General features: G+C 40.4%; 1 protein-coding gene across 1 annotated transcript in view; it reads left to right on the top strand.

The window, feature by feature from the left end:
* The window catches only part of zc3h12b (zinc finger CCCH-type containing 12B), a 115,198-nt gene that overhangs the window by 85,863 nt on the left and 4,629 nt on the right, over positions 1 to 24,706 (top strand). Inside the window, exons 2-3 of the mRNA XM_078547429.1 lie at positions 19,378 to 20,162; positions 23,817 to 23,956. Of these exons, the coding sequence (XP_078403555.1) occupies positions 19,378 to 20,162; positions 23,817 to 23,956 (925 nt within the window). The remainder of the gene's footprint in view (positions 1 to 19,377; positions 20,163 to 23,816; positions 23,957 to 24,706) is intronic.

Raw genomic sequence — 24,706 nt, 5'->3', positions numbered from 1 at the left:
GCTAGGTGCCAGATTTCACTGGCCTTCTTGAATGCTGTATTCAAAAAAAAATGCAAATGCACTCTACCACTCTTACATCTCAAAACTAGTACACATCAAAGCACCCAGACTAACTGGCTTTAATCCAATTAAGACACACCCACAGACCAAACCTCTATTCTAAAAGAAAAATATTTTCCAATAATATTATATACATTAATAGCTTCATGACATCCCCCTCCCTATCGAAAAATGAACCATCATAATTCTGATTTCTGTTTCTACATCTATTTCTGAATAAGCTTTCTGATATAACTTTTAATTGCAAATCATTTTTCTGTAACTCCACTAACCTCTTTGAGTTAAACATTTCAGCTGAACTGTCCTGTAATCCTTCCTCCTGAACAATGTTCTCAAATACAGTGCCAGTTATTTGGATTTCAACACTTTCTTCTCGCCTTTGAACTGCCTGCTCATCCTGTTTGTCCTGTTCTTCCCGATGAGCTTTGATCTCGTTACAACATAATCAGGAAACAATCCAGGATGTTCCTACTGTAAAACTTCTTGTTGAAAACACTTCTACAGGCTGCGTAACTACCATAGGCATCACCCACATTTGCGATCCAGCTACATCATTACCCAGAATAAATTGAACCCCTGCAATGGGCAATTTTTCCACCACTCCAACTATAACTTCACCATTCTTCCATTTGCTCTTTAAATTTACTTTCCACAATGGAATAGATTTTGCATCCCCATGAACCCCACTTATTATTACCTTCTCCTACAATACTCCCTCTGAACAACAAATATCACCATCCCACAACATTAAGGATTGACTAGCCCCTGTGTCTCTTAAAATTTTAACATCTTTATCTACTGCGCCCTGTATACATGGAAAGACTTTCCCATCACATACAAAATCTTTAAACATTTTTGCAACCTGCTCCCCAGAATTCTCTTGAGTAAACTGTGAACACATTCCCACTTTACCTTTCACTGATTCTCCCTGTTTCACCTGTACACAAATCACTGGTTTCTCCTGTGCCTGAACCTCAGAACCCACAGTACTTCCAGAGCTTTTCTGTATCCCAAAATTTCCAACAGATTTTCCCTGCACTCTCCAACACACTGACTTCGTGTGCCCCACTTTATTATAATGAAAACACCTCAATTTTCGAATGTCACTTCTACCTTCAGCACCTTCCTTTTTATTCTGAGAAAAAACTTCCTGGGAACTCCCAGCTACTCCTCTTCCCTGAATACTTGCCTTCCTTTTACCTTCCCACTTTTTTTTATCCTTTTCCAATTTGAAAGAGTGACGAAAAAAAGGTTTAGCTCTATGAACTAACTTATAATCATCAGCTATCTCTGCTGCTTATCTTACAGAATCAACCCTGTGTTCCTCCACATGAGTTCTCACTACTGAAGGGATTGAATCTTTAAATTCTTCCAAAAGAATTACTTCCCTAAGAGCTGCATAGGTTGTTTTTTTATTTTTAATGCCCGTACCCACTGGTCAAAATTACTTTGTTTTACTCTTTCAAGCTCAATATAAGTTTGCCCAGACTGTTTTCTCATATTCCTAAATTTCTGCCTGCATGCTTCAGGAACCAACTCATGCACTCAAAATAGCCTTTTTCACCACATCACAATTCACTATAGCGAAGCATATACCTCAAGTGCCCTACCAAACAACTTAGACTGTAATAATAAAGTCCAGTTTTCCTGTGGCCATTTCATCTGTTTAGCTAGCTTCTCAAATGAAATAAAGAATGCTTCAATATCTTGTTCCTTAAACTTTGGAAGAACTTAATTTAAACATCGCCCCACTGGGTTCTACTCGAGAGGTAAGCCCTTCCTGACCTACTGGCATCTCTTTTTTAACTGCCAACATTTTCAGTTGGAATTTTCTCTCTCTTTTTCTCGTTCCTCCTTCTCCATCTTCACAATTTCTAATTCCCTTTTTTAGCCATTTCTCCTTTGCTTCTAATTCAATCTTTTTCATTTGCAGCTGAAGGCTCACTAATTCCAGCTGTAACTCACTAGTGTCAGGTTTCACTTCCAACCGTAGATGCTTTGCTATACGTCTAATTATATCTGATTTCCTAGCCCCCGCAGGTAACCCCAATTTTAATTTACCTGCCAACTCTATTAACTTACTTTTGGTTATTTCTTTCCAACCCAATCAGAGTTATCTCTTCTACTCCCAGACAAGTCTTAGCAATTACCAAAGCTACCTTGCAATCTCACCATTTCTAAAACACCTCACCAACCCCTGAATTCAAAGTGCTTCTCGTACTCATAACCTTAATATCCACCAATTCCGAACCAATCAAGGAATTAGAAATATTTTTATCCTGGCAAGAGCCCTCAATTGTTATGAGACAGCCTTTCGGTAAAGCTGAGTTATTTTTTTAAAATCCCAAGAGGGAAACTTTAAACAACTGTCATTACCTATTTTTTAAGTGGTATGTGTGAAATGCATCTCTAAATTCAGGAATCAGACCATCAGTTCTCAAGAGGTTTTGTATCGAAATAAATGAGGCATTTATTAATTTACACAATTTAAAAAATATACATGGCTACAAATTAATACTGTCGTAACTTTCAACAAATTCCCAAACTAATCTCCATTAAGGCAACAGCAACCCATAGACTTAAACAGACACCAGGCAAAGCATTTTCACCTTATGAATTCAAAATGAGGTTCCTCTCACTTTGGTTCCTGTGGAGACAGTTGTAGGCTTACAGCCACTTTGATCTTAAAAGTTGGTAACTTTTTCCAATAATATATACATAAATAGCTTCATGACACCCACCTACAGCGGGACCTGTTGTGGGCGGGAATGGAAAATTGGGAGAACAAGCTAAAAGTCCATTGACTTTAGACAGCATCGGAAAATCCTGGCTAGTGATAGTTTAAATCCAAGGGATTCCGAATATTTAAAATGCCAGTGAGTCGATTACGCCCGGGCTGTAACGCCAGTTGGTAACTTTGATCTTGCCTCTGCCCTGCACACACACAACTGCTATCCTTATACCAAGCACAGCTCATTGACTGTAAATTCTCATTGTATCACCAGCCCCTTCTAACAATAAAACCCTTTTCATAGTACCAATTTTATTCGTAATATAAAAATATTGCTGGGTCTCTGCCAGCTAGGTGCCAGATTTCACTTGCCTTCTTGAATGTTCTATTCAAAAAAACTGCAAATGCACTCTACCTCTCTTATATCTCAAAACTAGTACACATCAAAGCACCCAGACTAGATGGCTTTAATCCAATTAAGACACACCCACAGACTAAACCTCTATTTTAAAATAAAAATATTTTCCAATAATAGTTTATGCATTAATAGCTTCATGACACTGGCCTACAGTGGGACCTGTTGCTGGCGGGAACGGAAAATTGGGAGAAACAGCCAAAAGTCAAAAGACTTTTGGCAGCATTGGAAAATCCTGACTGGTGATAGTTTAATCTAAGGGATTCCGAATGTTTAAAGTGCCAGTGAGTCGATTATGCCCGGGCTGTAACGCCATTTGGTATCTTGGCCAGGCGAGTGGGGAAAAGCTGAATACCAGGTCTCAAGTGGGGTAGGACAGGATGGGAGGGAAGAGGAAGCACAAATCTTTCCTGAGCCAAATTCATTACTAAGACTCAGAAGAATTTGATTTCAAATTCAGGTACTCCAAGGAATTTCAGTGACAGATGGTGTAGCTCCAAACTGTGGAAGAAACTTGAGCACATGGCACCCTCAATATTAACATTGCAAGAGTAATAAATACCCTAAACTGGCTTTCTCTGTCCCAGACTACACCTTCAAGGCTGGATTTGGCTTTGCTCTATAACTATTCAAACCCAGGAAAATGCACCATCATTGTATATGTAGCCTGCAGGCTACTCATTGTGCCTGTGCTGTGACAGCTAACTGAGCACAGACCAGGAAATGAATCTGGTTTGTGAGATTTACATTTTGAATCTGTTACTCTGTGAATTGGCCAATAGCTAGGTGCTTTTATGTGAACAAATTTATTTCACTGGGGTGAATCATGAACAAACAATGCCATGAAAATATACAAAGTAAAACATCCAACCAATTGTATGGCTCAGTTATACTTTGGTTTCCCCAGTGGAGCCATTACAGAAGCTGTGGAATTTTATTTTAATTTGTGGTAGTTGCTGAAATTGCATTCTGTTAAAATGCACAATTGTATAATAATAGCACAAAATACACAACTAAAATGAGTATGCAAACAGTATTAATTTTTGTGGGTTTTTAAGTGCAAGATTTTCAGTGTGGTACCACAGTAAGTGTTGATTTTAAAATAAGTAAGATATTTGTACACCTGTACTTTTAGAATGTTTCACATTCTAATGTTTGTTCCTTGCTTCACAATCTAAAACTGATTATTTAGTCACGATATCCCAGCCTTCTGGACTTCTCTACTTAACCACTTCTGTCTCACTACCTCTAGCCTTGCAAAAGCTGCCTTAAAATCACAATCCTTTGATCATGCCTTCAGTTCCACGGCCCACACAGAACTCTTTTCCTCGCTTGGTATCCTCAGAAACAGTCTTCTACTTGAAGATCATTATATTAACACAGGGCGTTTTCCAAAGTCACACATTTATGTTTTATGTTTAATCTAACACAGAAAAGGAGCACAGAGTGGGGGCACCCACTTCAATTAGAACGTACAAGTTTGCGTTGTGCTTTTAGTTTCATTTTTGCTCTACCCTGTCATAATCCATCTGACTGCTACTATTGTTTTTACACTAGGCTATATTTAACACTAACTAAGTGATTCACACGATGGGACATGACAGTTTCTCTTTTGTAACTCTTGTGCTCAGGGTAAAGCTTCGTTATACAATTGGAATCCTTTTATATAATGTCTTGAATAAAAATGATTCTGATGCATTGGAATTTTCTCAAGGTTGAGTTTAGCCTATGTTTCCATTGAAGGCCATTCTTTTCAATGTTTTGCACTACTTACAAGACCTGAGGCAAAATGTAAGACTAAAAGTGTCACATTTTTTTCAGAGCTTAATTACCTACCTGATTTTCAAAATTGGCTCTAAAGAAAGATCATTCATTTAAAAAAACACCTTGCTTCTCCTAAAAGCACTAGTTGTAATTTTCAACTGCCATCTGGCACTGAAATAAGCCCTGGAAAATCTGGTCCTGTCAGTTGAAAATTGGCAAAATAAAATTCCCCTGCCCCTTATGTGATTTTCAGATAGTCCTGCAAATGAGCAGCCAGTGCTCCAGACTGAAACGGGGAGGAACCTAATTGTCTTTGCAAATCAGGATTCTGTTTTTTACTTAACGCCTCCTAGAACCCTCATGGAGAAGTTGAAAGCTGTAGGTATAGAAAAACAAATCCAATAATCAGTAGTTTGAAGATCCACTGTTACTGACAATCCTGGATGAAGCCCATCCTGGTACATCTCAAAACCACGCAAACAAGAACCTAGATTAAGTATCTGGCAGTGAGTAATCCTAGCATGTAGCACTGAACTTAGACATTGAGAGCACAAAGGTAGCTCCATGTTATAAGCTGCCCTGCAAACCATCCTCCATCCTGTGTTCAAATGTCAGTTAAAAAGCTGGTGAGGAAAATCTAAGGCTTGCCTACTGGAGGCTAAGTATGAACTCATAATCAAGGACTTGCTTTCATAATTTGGTTGCAGAGAAACAAGCATTTGCTTGTGCGGGACACTCGTGCGACGTCAGCGCGCGACATTTTAAGCGCTGACGTGTGGGCTCCGCCATCTGCATGTCAGCCAGAAAATTCAGCCCAATGTAACTGTAACTAATGAAACTGCCGTAATTGAGGATGATAGCAGAAGTACACTCAGGTTTTACATGCTCAAACCCACGCTTGATACTTATTCAATGGTCAACTCTTGATTATTCTATCCTGTTTTGGAGGTAAGCAGGGGCTTTGGGTTTGAGTTAGCTCCAAGGTGAAAAATTTGTTTGGTTTGAGTCTGTCACTTACTCAGTAATCTGATACCTGAACCAGTTGGGTCCATTGTACTCCAAAATAGAGTTCGTAATTGATCAGTCAATCTGGTTCATACTGGGATCTGAGGGATAGTCCTACCACAGCTCTAATAACTTGCATTTATGGAGTGCCTTTGACATACTAAAATGTCCCAAGACACTTCACAGACGCGTTACAAAGCAAAATGTGATACCAAGCCACATAATGAGATATTAGGGCAGATGGTCAAAAGCTTAGTCAAAGAGGTAGGTTTTAAGGAACATCTTAAAGGAGGAAACAACAACTTACACAGTGCCTTTAACATAGTGAAATTTACTAAGGCATTTTACACGGGCATTATTTAACAAAATATTAAGCTGCGCTACCTACATGAGATAATTAGGTCAGATAACCAAGAGCTTGGTCAGAGGTCTAGGGGAGCATCTTAAAGGAAGAAAGTGAGGTAGAGAGGCTTAGGGAGCTTAGGGTTCTGACAGCAGATGGCATGGCCACCAATGGTGGAGCAATTAAAATCAAGATTGCTCAAGGGGACAGAGTTAAATGAGCACATATATCTTGGAGGAGTGTGGGATTGGAGGGCATCGTAGAGATAGGGGGGGTCAAGGCCATGGGAAAATTTAAAAGCAAGAATGAGAATTTTAAAATCAAGGTCGAGAAGGACGAAGAGGGATAGTTTACCACAGTCACACTCCCATAGGATGTCATTTGTGACTTTGGTAAGAGACAGCTTGTTACTGTGGTAGGAACGTAAGCCTGATTGGAGAAATTCAAACATAGAGTTTTGGGAAAGATGGATGCAGATTTGGGAGGCAAGGGCACATTCAAGGACTTTGAAGAGGAAAGAGAGGTTGGAAATGAGACAGTAATTTGCAAATACGGTGGGATCTAGGGGTTTTTTTGAGGAGAGGGATAACGATGGCAGATTTAAAGGAGAAATGGACAGTACCAGAAGAGAGAGAAACATTAAGAATATCAGCTAACGTGAGATCCGGGAAGGTCTACCATTGGATATAACTTAACTCCATTCAGTTCTAGATAATTGTATAAACTAACATGAAGAGGTAGGTCAAAGCTAGACATTGGAAGCTTATCAATGCTCTGTGCTAAAAAGCTGCCCAGTTTTAGATGCATAAAATCCAACAATACTCCTGCGTGCACTTTGGAGTCCATAATCTGTACCTAAGGTCTCTGAATTTAGGTTCATGTCATGTGTCAATGGGAGAAGGTATATGCTTCAATAGGGAGAAACATATTTCCTCGCCATATATGAAAACTACCATCCTATCTCTAACTTTTCCTGACCAAAGTCTTTGAACGTGTTGTCACCTCCCTAATATGTGTCCACCTTTCCTGGAAGTCCATGTTTGTATCCCTACAGCTGCCACATAAGGAGATATTATGTAATTCCGATGAAAGGTCATTCACCTGAAATGTTGGGCTACATATTGTCGGGGGTGGTGGTGGTGGTGGTGGATGGCTCGCAGTTTTGCTCCACACCAGCCCACCTTGCAGCCATAACATGCCATGGGGGGAATAAATTGGATAAATTGCCTGCCCATGGGACTTCTCCCTCCACTGGGGAGGAAGTCCTGCCCTTGGGAGCTACCTGCCAATTAGATTGGCTGGCAACTGCAGCAGTGCCAAGGGCACATTAGTGGGTGCTGCTGGGACTGCAGCTAGTTCCAAGAAGTTCAGTGGATCCAGGAGCAAGGTATGTCCGCGGTATTGGGTGGGGAGGGTTTGGGCAGCTTGGGGAGGGGGGTGCGGTGGGGGTGTGGGTGATTGGTTTTAGAGAGCAGGCGGTTAGCAAGAAAGTGGGGACGGGGTACTATCTTAGAGGGGCTGCCCCCCCAAGTACAAAAGGCAACCTCAAAGGTTGTATCTCTCTCCCCCCCACCCCCCCCTCCCCCACTCCCTACCTGCCCTTTTGAAAGCTGTTCTAAAAAAACAGCTTGGCCACTCCCGCCCGACTGCCCACGCCAGCCATGCTATGGCGTGGGCAGTGTAATATCAGAGTCAGTTGGCTTGTTAACAAGCTCAATTGACCCTTGATTATGTATTTAAATATGGCAGATGGGCTGCCAATTTCAGTGCCTGCCCACCTACCAGGTTATGGAGGTGAATGGGAAGGTGGTGGGGTGGACACCTGCCCTATTTTACATGTGCTCCCGCCAAAAACTTGCCTAGCGGGGACAAAATCCAGGCCGTTAACCCTGCTTCTCTCTACACAGATGCTGCCTGACCTGCTGAGTATTTCAAGCATATTTTGGTTTTTTAAATTTAAGATTTCCTGCATTGGCAATATTTTGCCTTTGTTTTCAATCAGATTTCTGCCCCTGCCACAGTAACAAAATGGTTCTTGTCAAAATCATAAATGACATTCTGTGTGACAGAGGTAAACTTTCCCTCACCCTATTCGACCTGTCAGTAGCTTTTGACATAATTGATCACACCATTCTCCTCCACCGCCTCTCCACTGTCATCTTGCTGAGTGGGACTGTACCCACCTAGTTCCATTCTTATCTATCTAATCATAGCCAGAGTATCACTTGTGGTGGCTTCTCTTCCTCCTCCTGCAGCATTACCTCTGGTGGCCCCATCTATTCTTAGCCCCTCCTATTTCTAATGTGCACGCTGCTCAGTGAGGACATTAACCAAAAACATAATAAGAATTGAAACTGCTGGAAAAGCTCAGCAGGTTTGGCAGCATCTGTGGAGAGAGAAACAGAGTTACGTTTCAAGTCAGTATGATTCTGCTTCAGAAACATATTGAAGCTGACCTTCATTTGGGCCAGCTGCCAAATTAGAAATTGGCTGGGACAATGAATGCATAACTAACTGGTATCATTTTAATAAATGCACATACACAAATGGTTAATTTGTGTGTCACATGCTGGGAATTCCACCTGTGACTGAGCTGGCATGTTCAGCAATGATGTTGACTTAAATGTGAGTTATGGAACAAAATTATAGTATTGCACCATTGCATTTTTTGCTTTCTTACAGTTATACATTTGGAAGGTAGATTAAAATGAAGAAGGTCTTTTGGCCTCATCCACCCTGAATGTTAACTCTACCTTCTTTCCAGCAGGAGTGCTATAATCGGCCTAATTGTACCTGGTAGAGAAAATTAGCTAGGGTTGGTGAAAGGTGTGCATGTGGGTGTCACATTGGGCTTGTCCAACACCTTCTGTGAACAAATATATCAAATGTTGTTGGAGTACGAAGATTGATTCTATGCTCCGGCATTTACATTGGGAAGCAATGCTTGTAGAAAATGCATCTTGAAAATTGAGGGCAAGCAGCGTGTGATTTCCTATCCATTATTTTTAATGATAATAGCAGACAATGCAGCTGCAGTTTCCAGAACAACCATCTGCTCTGTGCGTTGTTGATAGCAATGGGCTTCAGAACATGTCAGTGTGTCATTGAACAATTCAGTTGTGGAAGACATCACAGCTGAGATTGTTCCTGTTCTTGCCTGAAGTCCACCTGTGCATTACCCAGCATCGCTCAGCTTAGATAATTTCCTGTACTTAGCTCAGGGACAACATCATTTGTAGCACCCCTCTTTGACATTTGTGCTGAGAGCAGGTGGCTTGCCATAGACCAGGGAATTAAATCTAGGGTAGTCTTGGTCTGTTTATTTTGTCAGTGAGGTGCACTTACCAACGAATCTGAAAACAAATAAACCCTTTGATTCATAGAAAGTTATAGGTTCAGTGGAAAATATTAGTTTCATTGAACTTTGAAATCTCCTTGTTTTTTAATGATTCTGTTTGATTAGTTTGTGTACCGTAATTATTTCCCAATGCATGAGTGAACCACAGCAAATTCATTACCTAGCTGAGGGCTTGGCGTATGAAAGTGCTGATACAGACATAGACGTCACTGAAATAGCTCAGCACTAGAGCACGATTCGTTGTTGTCTGAATTTCATTGCGTCACAGCTGTGGGAGGGTGTGAGTGTAATAAAGAGGAATGACTGGTAATCCCCCAAAGCAGTCAGACGTTGTGCCTGCCAGAACAGAAGACATATAGTTGCACAGCTCTCTAGAATGGATTACAGACCCTCAAAGCACTGTTTAAACTTGCTCTGAGCTAGACTTTACTGTGAGTATATTATGGACTATGGACAATATATTATCAACAGATTTAAATAGTTTTTCTCCCCATCTCAACATCTAGACTTTTTAATATTATTTGATAGTGGAACATATGGTGATAGTGTTATGTCGGAAACCAGCTGTATCAGTGGTTTTAATAAAAGGTGTTAAAAATAGAAATGGCTTGCGTTTCATTTGGTTTTAGTATTTCTGATCCACAGAGCTGCAGATCATTAGTCCTCTCTCATTATTTTGAACACTAGAATGATACCAAAGATGAGAGATTGTAGTATGAAGAAGGAGGGTGTGAATATTTATCAGAGATTTTAAAGACATTTTTGAAATTGTGGAATTTTTGGGAAGATAAATGCTGCTAGATCATTTCACTGCTTGGTAAATTGATAAAAAGGCAGCAAAGGCTCAGGATTATCACCAGAAGAATAAAGAGGGAATCTGGAAGACATTTTCTTACATGTTTCTTAGAATAGGGAAAGCATTACCACAAGTGGCTATGGAGCTATTTGAAAAGGAAAAGTATAAAGGCAGGAGGGAAGGCAAAGAAATAGGATCAGATAGCTGCAGTTCAAGAGCTAGTGTTGGCACAAGTGGGCCAGATAACTTTCTCCAGTGCTATGAGTCTGTGAATAAATTTTGTTGTCGCTAACATCTGTTTGTTTAATCGTATTGATCTTTGCATTATTCCAGTTTTACAATAATACCAATATATTAAGCTTATATAGGCATGTGTCACAAGTATTTCAGTAAAGTGTAGTGCATAGCTTACAGCATTCTTCTGATATACCCACTTGAACTGTGACAAAATTACAGAATGAAATTATATATACGAGAAAATACTGTTTATAACCTAATGTTTAGGATTTCTTAATGGATTAGGAAAAGTATTTACATTTAACGTTAACAAATCTTGCATACTTGTGATGTAAAGTTGCTCCTGAACACCAGAGTAAATCCTGAGTCTTGTCTGAACAATGTTACTGTGCTTGATGTTAGAGGTAATGAGGCACAATTTTTGAAGTGCTTAATGCAGTTCACAAACAAGAGGTTCTGTTTTACTTCAAGCAGATAAAAATGAGAGCAGAGTCACTTACCCCGCTCAGATCCTGTTGCCTTCCTGCTGTATCCCAATATTAATTTGTTCTTTTGGGGCAGACTAGGTCTTTTTTTTTAGGTTTCCTTGTGGGTCAGAAGAAGCAGGAGTGTTGCTCCAAAGCCTCATCATGAGGTCTTGGGCCTACCTTGCTCCAGCTTCGCCCATCTCTGACTGACTGGCGGGCCCGTTCCCAGGGGTCCCCGGTTCCAGCCTCCTGCTACCAAATTCCCACTCCCGCCTACCAGCCGGGAAGTGCATCTGGCTAAGTTCTGGCTGGACTCTAGATGAACTTATGGGAAGGAGTCCCAGCCATTTTGATTACCAGGCCTCCATGACACAGGCTCCTCGGGTTCACTGCTCACTTCTGTGCTCACGCAAACCATACCCTCCTCCCCAACACCCCCTCTCCTCCTCCTCTCCTACCCCCCTCCCCCCCAGTAAGATTGCCACAGTATCTAGATGTTCAGTTTTATACAATCACAAGTTAAATTTCCTTTCTACACTGGAATTTTGTTAACCACCTGGGGTTTTGAAGAAATTTTTTTATTTGTGATAATTATGGAAAACCTTTCAAATTGATTTTCCCTACCTCCTCAATGCATGTAGGGTGAAGTAATTTGTTGAAAATTACAATTAATTTTTAAAAACTCAAATTGGATGAATTTGTTGGTTCCACTGTGTATTTTTATATAGAATTTCCTCCTTTAAGTGCTTTTGAAGAAATTGATACCAGGATTTACAAAGTATTGTCATGATTTGTTAGGAATATTACTGACATCAGGATACCAGGAATCATTTAAAGTTGTAATTTACTGGAGGGGGTTTTTGCCTTCTATGGGCTGGATTTTAGAGGGGGGAGTGCAGGGTCCCCACTCATGACATGAAGGTCTGGGGCTGGCCAACTCTGCCCATGCTTTGCCAACTCGCCCAACAGACATTTAACGGCCATCGGGTCATTAATTGGTTCAGAGTGAAACTTGCACCCCCACCTGGTAAGAGGTCCTGCTTCCTAGAGCTGCCGGGCAATCTCTGGTCTCAACACCCCCATCAGGAGCGGTGGCCATTGCTGGGACTACATCAAGTTCCCAAAAGCGAGTGTCAATAGAACTGGAGTCAGGAAGATATCACTGGGAGCAGACTGGTAGGCCCTGATGAGTGATTGGAGACCAGGGTGGAAGATTTTAGGGGTGCCCTCTGATGGGCATAGGGGGCCTGTAAAGGAGTACCGTCCCTTGCCCAGCCATCAGCGCAGTGAAAGCTGCTGGGCTACACATTTGGTGTGGGCCTCCCAGCGGCAGTGGGAGGAGGCCCTTAAGTGGCCATTAAAGGCCTCAATTGGCCCACAGGCAAGCAGGCCCCCCAATACCTCCCCCCACTGTAGATAAAATGGCAGCGGGGAAGGTGGGTAGGTGCAAGGAACAATGCATATGGTTTGACATCCAATTTTACGCTTGCCTCGCCTGCCAGCCTGCTTCCTGGGATGGGGTGGCTGGGGGTTGCAAAATCCAGCCCAATATTTCTGCAAAGGATACAGTTTCCTCATGAGAACAATCTTCAGACCAAATTTGCCTGGCTGTTTTATGCTGTCTCATAGTGAACTTGACAGAATCTTTTTTTACAGTCACTTAATTTTGCAATGATAATGGAGATGTGAAATCCAGGAAAATAAAACAGTTGATAACTCTCTGCTGTAGAATAAATATCGAACTAAGTAATGTTAGGAGAAAGCTATAATTAGGATTTTTTTCAAAGACATAATATGGTTCAGGGAGAGACTTTAAACTCTATGATTGCACATGCTTTTTAGGTGTTTACTGATTTCTTAGTGTGGATTTTGGAAGCACAATACAATACAGAGTACTGTGGAAGAGTTGATAGTTCTAATTAGTCAGCTTAAATCTGTAACTGTGAACTTGCCAGTTACATTAACAGAATAGTTGTTGCAGTTCAAAACTGCTGATATTCCTTTACTCATGAAGTCTATTCAACTGCTTGTTTGAAACCTGAGTGACTGCAGAAAAAACTGTTTAATGAAGCATTTCGCTCATAATTTTTGTAATTATTGACTTTGTAGTTGAATGAGTAAAGTAACAATACTTTTCTTGTAACTCCTGCAAAGGTCAAGAATTAAAATGTTGAAAGACGAACTTTGAAAGAATTAGATTTAAAAGATGTTGAATAATGAACTGACTGCTGTCAGGAAAAGGATAAATAAGTTCAGTGTCTAGATTAATCAAGCTATTTTACAACACGGGCTTATTGGATTGGGTTTTACTGCAGGCTTTGGGATCCCACTAACTAAATTGTATGTCTTGCAGTTACTGGATCACCAATATGAAAATACTATTTTGCACTACAGTGCTAACATCACTGTCGCCACCATTTCAGTAAAATGTAATGGTGGATGTGTGAGGTTCCTCAGCTATGTCCACTTGACCTGTGAAAAATGTCCAGTGGTCCAATCCTAGATATTCTTCTGAATGTAGGTTGTGTCTGGAGTGTGTACTTTGCGTAGGGGCTGACATACATGTGATTACAGTGACAGCAGGAGTAAATTGGGATGTTGAACTTGAAGCATATTGACCTTATGGAATTTTTCCTGAAGTGTATTGGTGTCAATATTAATGTACGGTGACAAACTATATGGAATATTTGAGCTTGTTCTTCAAAATAATTGATTAGAATGAGTCACTAAGTCAACAGACACATTTGGACACAAGACTGTTTAACTCCTTCGATAGAAATGCAGAAGGCAAAAGAAAAGTTACAGAGCTTCAGTTGTAGTCTTTTGATTGTATGCCTATTTTTCTTATCTATTTAAGGCTAAGAGATGGAGGTCAAATTTTGTTTTAATTCTTTTCTTAGTCTGTTCAGAAGAGAAGAAAATTAACATACCAATTGCCCTCCTAATACCTCAGTGAAGTAGTGTCAGGCCAGAATTCAACTGGAGGCATTGTAGTTAAGTCCAATTCTGCGGTCGCATTCTTTCCATTAAGGACCACGCAATGGCAATCTGGAGTGAGGATCATGGCTAATTTACACTTCTGTAACCTGGGGAATTGAAGCAACTAATAGCACGCTTACAGTATCTTGACTGTAATCATATTTATGCAGAAGTCGAGGAGAGGTAACATTTTAAGAATACAGAGGTTCCATATCCTGTGTGTATGCATGTTTAACACAGATTCTTCACCAGTACCTGGATATTGAACCATGACTGAACGACTTGACTGAAGCTTTTTAAAATTACAAATAAATTCTATAAATGTCTGCTGATTTACCCAGGTAGCTATAAAATAGGTCAAATTTGCATCATGTATTGTATGCCTGGAGGGGCTTCCCTTGTGTTTGATTCCCTCTGTGGTTACTTACAATCAGTAAATTCCATACATGTGACAACCACTTTCAAAGCTTTCAGCTACTTGTGGGCTGCTCTGAAGATAACACACCTCAACCTGCACTCTCTGCTGCCCTGATACTAGAAATATCTTATTCTTATCAGTGTAATAAATATGTCAGGGACCAAATGTCATTGAGATTGCCCAGCACAAGCTTTGAAGTGTTAGTAGACTCAAATACTTCATAGCCCTGTAGACCTACTTTAGTGTTGCTTTTCAAAGAATTGTTGATTTTCTTTAGTGCTTAATGTTGCTTCCCTATCTGGCTTATATTTTTCAGTTTATTGAGAATTCTTTCTGTTTAAAAATATGAATTGTTGGAAATACACAACAGATAAGCCAGCATCTGTAAAGAAAGGCTGATGTTGTGGATATATGTTTTCTTCAGAAGAGAGAGAGAAAGAGATACAGGGATTTAGTAAGGTTTATTTTTCTCCATATTTTCCTTTCCATTTTAATTATGTTTAGATTATTAGAAAACAAACTTTCTATAATATGGTCATTAATTCATTGTAAGAAAGACAGAAAATGTTGGAAACTTTCAGCTGGTGGACCTGTGCAATTAAAGCTACGTTTTAAAACATGTTTCAAGAAAGAACTACTGGTATATTTTAATCCCGCAGTTATAGTAGGTAATATCTCCTAACTCTAGTCAGTAAGGATACATGCTCAAACCTTGTGTGTTTCTCTCTGCACTGGTAATAAATCTGTGGGTATGGTGTTGATCTTTTCATTTTGCAAAATACCGTTTTAGAAAATAGGTGAAAAGTACAAAAACTCAAAACAGTGACAGAATTTGACTGTGGTTAACCAGCTCTTGCTTTTTGGTTTTCTTGTTTACAAGCAAGGGTCCCCACTAGAATAACTTTCTGATACTGATCAATCTCAATATTTCTTTCTGTTATCCCACCACCCTCAAATCTATAAGATGTGGATATATGCATGAAGAAGAAAAAGATTGCAGGTGCACAGAGAAAGAGCAAAGGAGCGGGACCAATTTGACAGCTCTTTCAAAAAGATGGTACAGGCATGATGGGCCAAATGGTCTCCTGTGCTGTATGATTTTGAGGGATTTTATTACTAGTTACTGAATTTATTTTGTAATCTTGATTTACAAAATGTTTAAAAGTCAGACTTGCATTTATATATCACCCTATCTCAAAAATGCCTTTTCATTCTTCAAATGCAATGAATTACTTTTAAGTTCAGAAGGTGTAGTTATTTAGGCAAAAAAGTGTTACGATGGTTATTTGCAGGAACTGCCTTAAATAAAAGATTAAGGGGATGAAATTGGTCTATGCCAGCAGTCTGAAATGGGCTCATGGTGAATCAGCAGCTGATTTTTCATCACACCTGATCTTCTTTACACTGAAGTTCAAGGAATGATAGTTCAAATTAATTTGCTAATTTAACTTTTTCACTTTTACTGGGTTTGAAATTAAAAATCTTGGTAATATTTTCCAAGTCAATAGAAAATAACAGCAGTCTGTATGTAACAAGTTGCCAATTCATTACAAGCCCCTTTTGCGCAACTTCTCTAGACCAATTTCACCCCCTTCTAGTTTAAAGATGGTATGTGAAAGCTTTCTCAATAGGGTACTGAAACAAAATCTCTTCCTGACTTCACTTGTCTTATGATCTGACGTAGTGATCTCCCTCCCCCACCACAGCTTCCTCTTTCACCTAGGGAACAGATCAATGGGTAAAATCCACTTTAGGAGTAGATCTAAATATGGAAATCAGTTTGTCTACTTTAATCAATAATTGTCTTTAAGGTTAGGGTTCCCAAACCTGCTACTTTAGAACAGACTCTATTGGAATGAGTCGGCTGAGTACTATTGTTAAATGCTTGAGCTAAACAGACCTAATATGTGCAGTTCAGAAGTTCAGACATATACTGGCTCTCATGGCTTGTAACAAAACCGTGTTGCCCCCATTATTTGGAACACACGCCGCATCATTGGGAATGGCAGCATTTGGGCCAATGAAAATTGCTGGAAACTTTGAACCTGAGACAGCAATACAAACTGGAGAAGAAAGGGGCGGGGGGGACAGCAATACAAACTGGAGAGGGGAGAGAGAGACAACAGTACAAACTGGAGGGGAGAGAGAGAGAGACAGAAATACAAACTTGGAGGGGAGAGAGAGAGACAGCAATACAAACTGGAGGGGAGAGAGAGAGAGACAGCAATACAAACTGGAGGAGAAAGTGGAGGAGAGACAGCAATACAAACTGGAGGAGAGGGAGGGAGACAGGGACAGCAATACAAACTGGAGGAGAGGGAGAGAGAGAGAGACAGCAATAAAAACTGGAGGAGAGAGAGAGAGAGACAGCAATACAAACTGGAGAAGAGGGATGGAGAGACAGCAATACAAACTGGAGGAGAGGGATGGAGAGACAGCAATACAAACTGGAGGAAAGGGAGGGAGAAGGGAAGAGAAACACAAACGGGAGAGGAAAAGTTTGTGTTGGCCTGTGATGTGCTGTTGTATAATGCATTTAATACACACGTCAGGCAGCTTCAGTGCTTTACCCTGAGGACTGAGACTGATTTCCTGGAAGTTGGTCTTCAGTGGTGAACTTTGGGAGTTAGTGAATTGAATTATGTTCGGTTTTGGTTTTGTTATTTTTATAACTTGCTGCATGTTGTAGAAAGTCATAAAATTATATGAAAACTTAGAAGTTGAATATATCAATATGTTCTAATTGAATCAGTACTACTTGGTGTTTTTCATAGAATCAGAGTAAGTTTTCATTCAAATATTTCTTATCTTCAAATCTTAATTATTTTGTGTACTTTAATTTTAAATTGTTATTCATCTCATTATAAAACAAAAATTAAAAATTATTTGAAGTTTGGTGATATTCAGACACTGAACTATGGTAAATGAAATAATGTTTTCAAACAGTGGGTAAATGGCATGTGATCAAATGTCACATGACTAAGCATCACCTAAGTGGCACCATATGTTCAAATATCACAAGGTCAAATCTCCAGGAATCCATTAAACTAGAGTTGGTAACCGGAACAGCAATAGAGGCCAGAAAAGCAAGTAAGTGTGGCGGGCACACCGAGGCCAGTCAGGCAGCCCCAGAGAAAGGTGGGGAATGGTGTGGCAATCGGGAGGCCATGGATGGGTGATCAAGTTTTTGCAGCCCTTTCCACTGGGGACCCTCAATGACAGTGAAAAGAGGCCACTTAAGGGCCTCAATTGGACAGGCAGGCCATCCATCAACTCCCATGCCGCTGGTAAAAGCCCCCTCCCATCCCAGCCAATTTTAGGCCCCTGTGCCCCCCACCACCACCAGGCCACATCTGGGGGAGTACAAAGTTCCAGCCAGTGCTTTTTAGTGGAATAAAAGAAGAAGAAAAAAATTGAAGAAGTATGTGGTAGCATTGCAAACTAAAAGGATTGGTCCCTAAAAGGGAGACCTTGAAACTCCTTTGCCTACCCAATCATTACAGTAAAATGTATCCTTGAAGCATGGATACACTTTAATATCAATTGCTTTTGTGGATGAATCTGAATTAACATAATTGATAACATGTGTTGATTAGTCCTTTTAAATCTATATGATAGAGCAAAGCTAAAGTGGAATTGCTTGTTTTTGTACTATTGTCAGTCCCTTTTGGGAAGGATTTTAACTCCATCAAAACCCACCCACTTGCACAGAGTTAAAATTTGACTTAGAGGAAACTCTGAACTATGTACTGTTGGCTCCTGAGTGAAAGTTCATTATAATGCAACTGACTGGCTGACTCGACCTATGATTTCATTGTGAAATCTGCCAGTCATTAGATGTCATCCTTTTATAAGTATACCTAGTGCTATGTCAAGGTCTTTTAAAGACATATTGAAGTTTTCAAGATTATGAAGGGAACTGACAAAATTTGTTTGATGATGTGTTCATATACTGGGGAATACAAGATAAGGATTAGAAAAAAGGACTTGAATTTATACAGTGTGTTTTTATGTCCTCAGGAAGTCACAAGCAATTAGTTACTTTCACAGTGTAGTCACTATTATTAGACAGGCAAATTAAAGAAATAACCAATTAGTATGTTTTTGTTGATTAGAGTTGAGGAATAACTGTCCAGGCAACCTCCCTGCACTCCTTTGAACTGCCATGAACAGGAAGACAGAGCTTTAGTGGCTCAACTGAAAGATAACCTCCAATAGTACGGCACCCCATCAGTACTGCACTGAAGTTTCAGCCTACATTATGAGATGAAGAATTGCACTGGGGCTGTAACTCAACCTTCTGATGCAGATGTGAGAGTGCTACTTCAGTGCTAAGTGAATATTTTAAGAAGTTAAGAGTAAGAAAGGAAGTCAGGCAGAACTTGTTCCCTCAAAGGGGAATAGAGTTGTAAAGTACAGTAATAAAAGCAAAGTGCTAGAAAGACTCAGCAGGCCTGGCAGTATGTGTGGAGAGAGAAGCAGAGTTAATGTTTTGAGTCTGTATGACTCTTCTTCAGAACTCTCTGAGTGCCAAAAAACATTGAAATGTTAACTCTGTTTCTCTCTCCACAGATGCTGCTAGACCTGCTGAGTTTTTCCAGTGCTTTATGTTTTTATTTCAGATCTCTAACATTTCCAGTATTTTACTTTTATTGTAGATTACAGTACCAGGGAAGGACATTGAATCAGGAAGTGGTCATTAGTTTCAAATAAGTGGCTAAATTATGAAATTCACTTTTCTGTGGGTGTGACTTTCAGTGTTTTTAACAGAATTCTCTAAACTACTTGTCTTCTTCTTCCCCAGGATTATATATTATCCCTGTGCTCCCCAGAACATAAGAAGTGTGAGAGCATAACATCAACTTTGCGGAAACAATTAATTGAGCTGAAGGATACAATTGAATATGAAAGCCAAGCTGTACTGGAAATAAAAGAGAAGAGTGTAGAGATAACAGGAGGACAGATTAACGTAATGACTGCCTGGTCAATGTTTGAGAAGTTGAATATGGAGAACAGCTCCTCCAAAGAAGACAGGAGCCTTCATCTAGAGATCGGTGACTGCAGCGCAGATTCTGAGGACTGGACGAGCTCTGAAAGTGATTCAGAGAAACCCCCTAATAAGAAGAAAGGGGCTGAGATTGTGAGCAAACCACATAGGCAGCTCTGCCGCTCTCCTTGCCTCGAACGGCCAGTTCTTTCCAAATGCAGTGTCCTGCAGGACTTTCAGAGTGAGGACAGTAAATCCAAGCTTGATGATGGATACAAGGCTGCTAGCTTAGATAAAGAATACCAGGCCAAAATGGAGTTTGCCTTAAAACTAGGATATTCAGGAGAACAGATTCAAACTGTGCTCAATAAACTGGGGTCAGATGCTCTTATTAATGACATTTTAGCAGAGCTGGTCCGACTTGGGAACAAAAGTGAATCTGAGCCACAGCCACCCAATATGGGTAGTACAGGTACCCTGGTGTCCAGGGGCCAATGTGTGAAGGAGATTACTAGCCCAGAGCTGTCTTTGGAAGATGAAGTTGTGGATGATTCTGATAATTTGAGACCTATAGTGATCGATGGAAGTAATGTGGCCATGAGGTATGTCCGAAGACTTTCTCCAAAGATTTTATTTTTGTTCATTAATGGGATGTGGGCATCATTGGCATGGCCAGCATTTACTGCCCATCCCAAATTGTCCTTGAGAAAGTGGTGGTGAGCCTCCTTCTTGACCATTGCAGTCCTTGTGGCATAGATACACACACAATGCTATAGAGAATGAGTTCCAGAATTCTGACCCAGCGACAGTGAAGTGATGTCAATATAGTTCCAAGTCGGGATGATATGTGACATGGAGGGGAACTTGCAGGTGGTTGTGTTCTCATTCACCTGTTGCCCTCGTTCTTCTAAGTGGTGATCATCGTAGGTTTGGGAGGTGCTGTCAAAGGAGCCTTGGCGAGTTGCTGCAGTGCATCTTGTAGATAATACACACTGCTGTCACTGTGCATCAGTGCGGAGGGAGTGAATGTTTAAGGTGGTGAATTGGGTGTTGATCAGATAGGCTGCTTTGTCCTGGATGGTGTTGGGCTTCTTGAGTATTGGAGCTGTACTCATGCAGGCAGGTGGAGAGTATTCCCTGATATTCCTGATATGTGCCTTGTAAGTGGTGGAAGGCTTTGGGGAGTTGGGAGGTGAGTCACTCACTGCAGAATTCACAACTGCCGAAGGTAATTTAAGTTATGACATACTGCAAATGTTCATTTTTATTTTTTCCATGAAACACCCTCCCCCTCTCCCATTCTTTCTGCTGGAGTATCGTACTACAGGCAATGGTTGCCATTCTTCACATCTGATCATTGCCAGTAAATATCAACAGACATCACAGCAGAATCCCATCCAGTGCTCACCTAACGTCCACACACACACACACATCCAACAGTTGATGCTAGATAGTTATCAGGAATAAGAACCCTGCTAAATGTTCCTCCCCTTAACTGACCTGCTTTGCTAATATAAAGTTACCATCCTTTCTTTCTTTTTACCTTGGGCTCCTTCCAGGTGGTTACAGGGAAATCACTTGCATCTCTCAGTCCGTGCACAGCTATATCAAGCAAGTCACCAATACTCCATTGCCCTATGTGCCAGGCCAACCACTACATGGTCTGTCCCATAGCTCACAACAGCTAGAGTGGCTGGTGTCATTCGTGTCCAGTGTGTTATAGACTGCACTTCTGTAACCATGGCAAACCAGCAGCTTTTTTCAATAGGAAAGCCTATCACTCAATTAATGTCCAGCTGTTATGTGAACATCCCAAAATAATCAGGTAACTCTGTCCCAGTGTCACAGACATCCATTATGACACCGGAATCCTGAAACACTCACCCATCTTCTCGCTACTAGCAACATAAGACAATGGCTGCTTGAAGATAAGGGCTTCCTGTTGCACACATGGTTAAGGATCATCCTCTGCAATCCCACTACAACTGAACAACTCAGTTACTGCCACAATCAGTAAGATCATTCAGCACAATGTTGAGTGATTGAACCAGTGGCTCTGCTTGAACAGAGTTGGCAGGATGCCTCAGGAAAAGTCTGTCACCTCATTGTAGTGTGCTGCATGATGAAGAACATGTTTCTTTCTCTCCACTGAAAAGTTAAGTGAAGCCCCTTTTTTGCATGAATGGAACGTATCGCACACACCTCCCCTCCCCCCCACAACTTTAATCCTGCGCTAAAGAACACTGAAGTTATTCTGTTGCCAGATGTTATTGCCAGAGATGGGTAAATGTAGTGATATTCTCAAACTAGCTACTGTAGCCTGATGAGGCTATTGAAACGTATCCTACATTGAACTTAATTCCGAGGGGTGATACCCCGGAGCTGACAAGTTCTGCAACATCTCTCTATCCAGATATGATGTCAGTCAGTCCTTGTAGTCTTCTTGTCACTCACAGAAAAGAGTACCTGCACCTCGTCCTCGCCTCCTTCAATGGCATCCTGATGTCTGTAAGCAAGTTAATTTACTTTTTAAGAACATTCCATTTATTTGGGTAAAAGCAAAAAACTGCGGATGCTGGAAATCGGATTTGCTATAGTATCAACCAAGTGTAATTAATCAATGCAGTCTTTAATCATTCCAATTCTGTACTGCATTGGGCTTTTATCGCTATATGTTTGAATCTTTATAATCCTGTCTGTTGGACAAATCTTGGTCTCAGAAAGTACAGTTGAAATATAATTAAGTACGGCTTGTTATCTGCATAAAATTGGAGAGACCTGCTTGATTTGTCACTGCTAAGGATGACCTTTGGAACAGTGATTTATTGAGATCAACTAATTTCAAAAGATTAGGAAATGCAAAATGTTAACATTGCCAGCCCAGTGGGCAAAGGCATTGAAGCCACATAAAACAAAAAAAAGGTCAGGTTTAATCCCTGTTCTGTGATGTGATGGCTAATTTCAGATGAACCAGCAGTTGGGTGATACAATTAGCCTCAGCATCCTGGGATGGTCCAGTGAACAAATCAATTCACAATGCTGATTATTACTTGGTTTTGTTTGATTGCAATTATGTAAGTGTGTGGACATCAAGTGAGGATAGGGTTAGGCTTGGCTGTGACGCCTTCATGGTGTACAGCCTGTCATTACTCTCCATCCAAGCTTGCACATGAGTTAGACAAGGTTTCAGGGACAGAATCAGAAAACAAGAATAAAATGGCAATTGGTGCCTTCCACACATGCCCATTTTCTTTCTCATTCATGCACAATCATGACATTTGGTTGTTCCTTATCCATGATTCCTATTTCATTTTTTAAAACAGTTTTCCTATTCACCATTTCACCATCCTGTACTGCATGGACCTTTCTGCTCCATGCCTGCTTCTTTTCCCACTATCTAAGCCTCCCGAGTGCCCAGTGACAGAGGCAAAGATTAACGATGCAACAGTTCCTCCCTGAAAAATCTAGTTCTGGCAAAGAGCTGTACTAAATGGGACAAAAGGTGAAAACAAAATGAAACAGAGAAGGGAAAAATCCTCTTTCAGTAAGAATTCCTGCTGAGAAGCAGAACTAGGTTGCTGTTTTCCCACCATAATTACTGAAGGTATATTGACATTGTAGTGCAAATGCAGTTAAGAAATGAAGACAGAGTGTTGAATGCAGCACTCAGTGAAATGTATAATACCCCCGTTGGGACTATTTTTATAAATCCTCTGCTATTCTAGCGAATATAATTAATTCCTCCCACGAAGGCCTACGCACGGTGATGCTTTTCATGATGTCATCTGCGTCTTCCCTAAATTTCAAGGTAGTTGATAATGAGCTGGGCAACAACATCTGTTCTCTAAAATCCAATTTTCTGGAGTGGCTGAGGAAACATGTTTCACTTGCTGCTTTGTTAAAAACCCTTTATTTCTTTTATGTTCACAGTATGACCCCAGCAGCATGCCAAGGAATTTAGTTTATTGTAAAATAAAGCATAAAGCCTTTTCTCCATAAGATGCAATTACTTTGTACATCTAATTTGCAATCCCATTGAGGCATTCTTAGCATGCAATGAAAAAATATTTAATTTCCTTACTCCACTTCAAAAATGCAATCATTTGCCTTGATTGTGTTATAAATGTTCAATAATAATAAATCACTGTACCTATATTGTCCCACTCGTGTGACTTCACATTTACATCAACTACAATGTCAGCCAAGGTCAAACTTGAAAGCAAGAGATTGATCCAAGCTTTAATTTCCTTTTGTAGCCATGGAAACAAGGAAGTGTTCTCTTGCCTTGGGATCCAGTTGGCTGCGGAATATTTCCTGGAAAAAGGACACAAAGACATTACAGTGTTTGTTCCTGCGTGGAGGAAAGAACAGTCCAGGCCAGATGCACCCATTAAAGGTAATTAAATTTGTCACATAATGATAATGTTTAATGATCTGACCATATAAAAATAGATGTCCTTTTTTCCTAAAATGTGGAAACTGGAACATCTGAAATAAAAATAAATTCTGGAAATACATATCAATTCCATCAGTATCTGAAAAGAAAGCGGGGGCGGTGGGAACGATGAATTTTCCAGCTGGTGATCATGCTCACACATGAGGCACATTACAGATTGGATAACAGTGGGAATTGTAGTGAGCTGTTTCACCAGCTCCCCAATCACTATCACTATTTACTGGATTTCTGCTACAAGTGACTTTAACGGTGAGTATGCCCATCCACATTAGGTAGCTGTGTGCAAGTTATAGGATGTTGATGGAAAATCATCTGATCTAATTTTAGCAATACTGGACATCAGTAATACCATTGCTTTCCTGACACCCAACATTACTAAACAGAATGGAGGCAGGAGAATCACAAATAAGAGGGTTATCTTACTTCAAGCTTTGTGGAAACTTAAAAATATATTAAAATACATACAGGTGGAGTACCTCAAATCTGGCTACCCGAAAACCGGCAGTGTCTGAAAACCAGACAATTTTTTCCTGCACTCCAGCAAACCTTGACCCCACCCAACACAGTGCAGATGTGGCAGAGATAGTTGACCTCACCAGGAAAGAACAAAAGAAGTGGAATATTTAGCTATGTATTGTAATTGGGATTAGGACATATGCCTGTTCTTACTACAGTACAAGGTACCTCTGT

Source organism: Cetorhinus maximus, chromosome 8 (genome assembly GCF_964194155.1).
Source record: "Cetorhinus maximus chromosome 8, sCetMax3.hap1.1, whole genome shotgun sequence".
Taxonomy (NCBI): domain Eukaryota; kingdom Metazoa; phylum Chordata; class Chondrichthyes; order Lamniformes; family Cetorhinidae; genus Cetorhinus; species Cetorhinus maximus.
The sequence above is the reverse complement of the archived record's forward strand: the minus strand, read 5'-3'. Positions and strand labels throughout refer to the sequence as shown.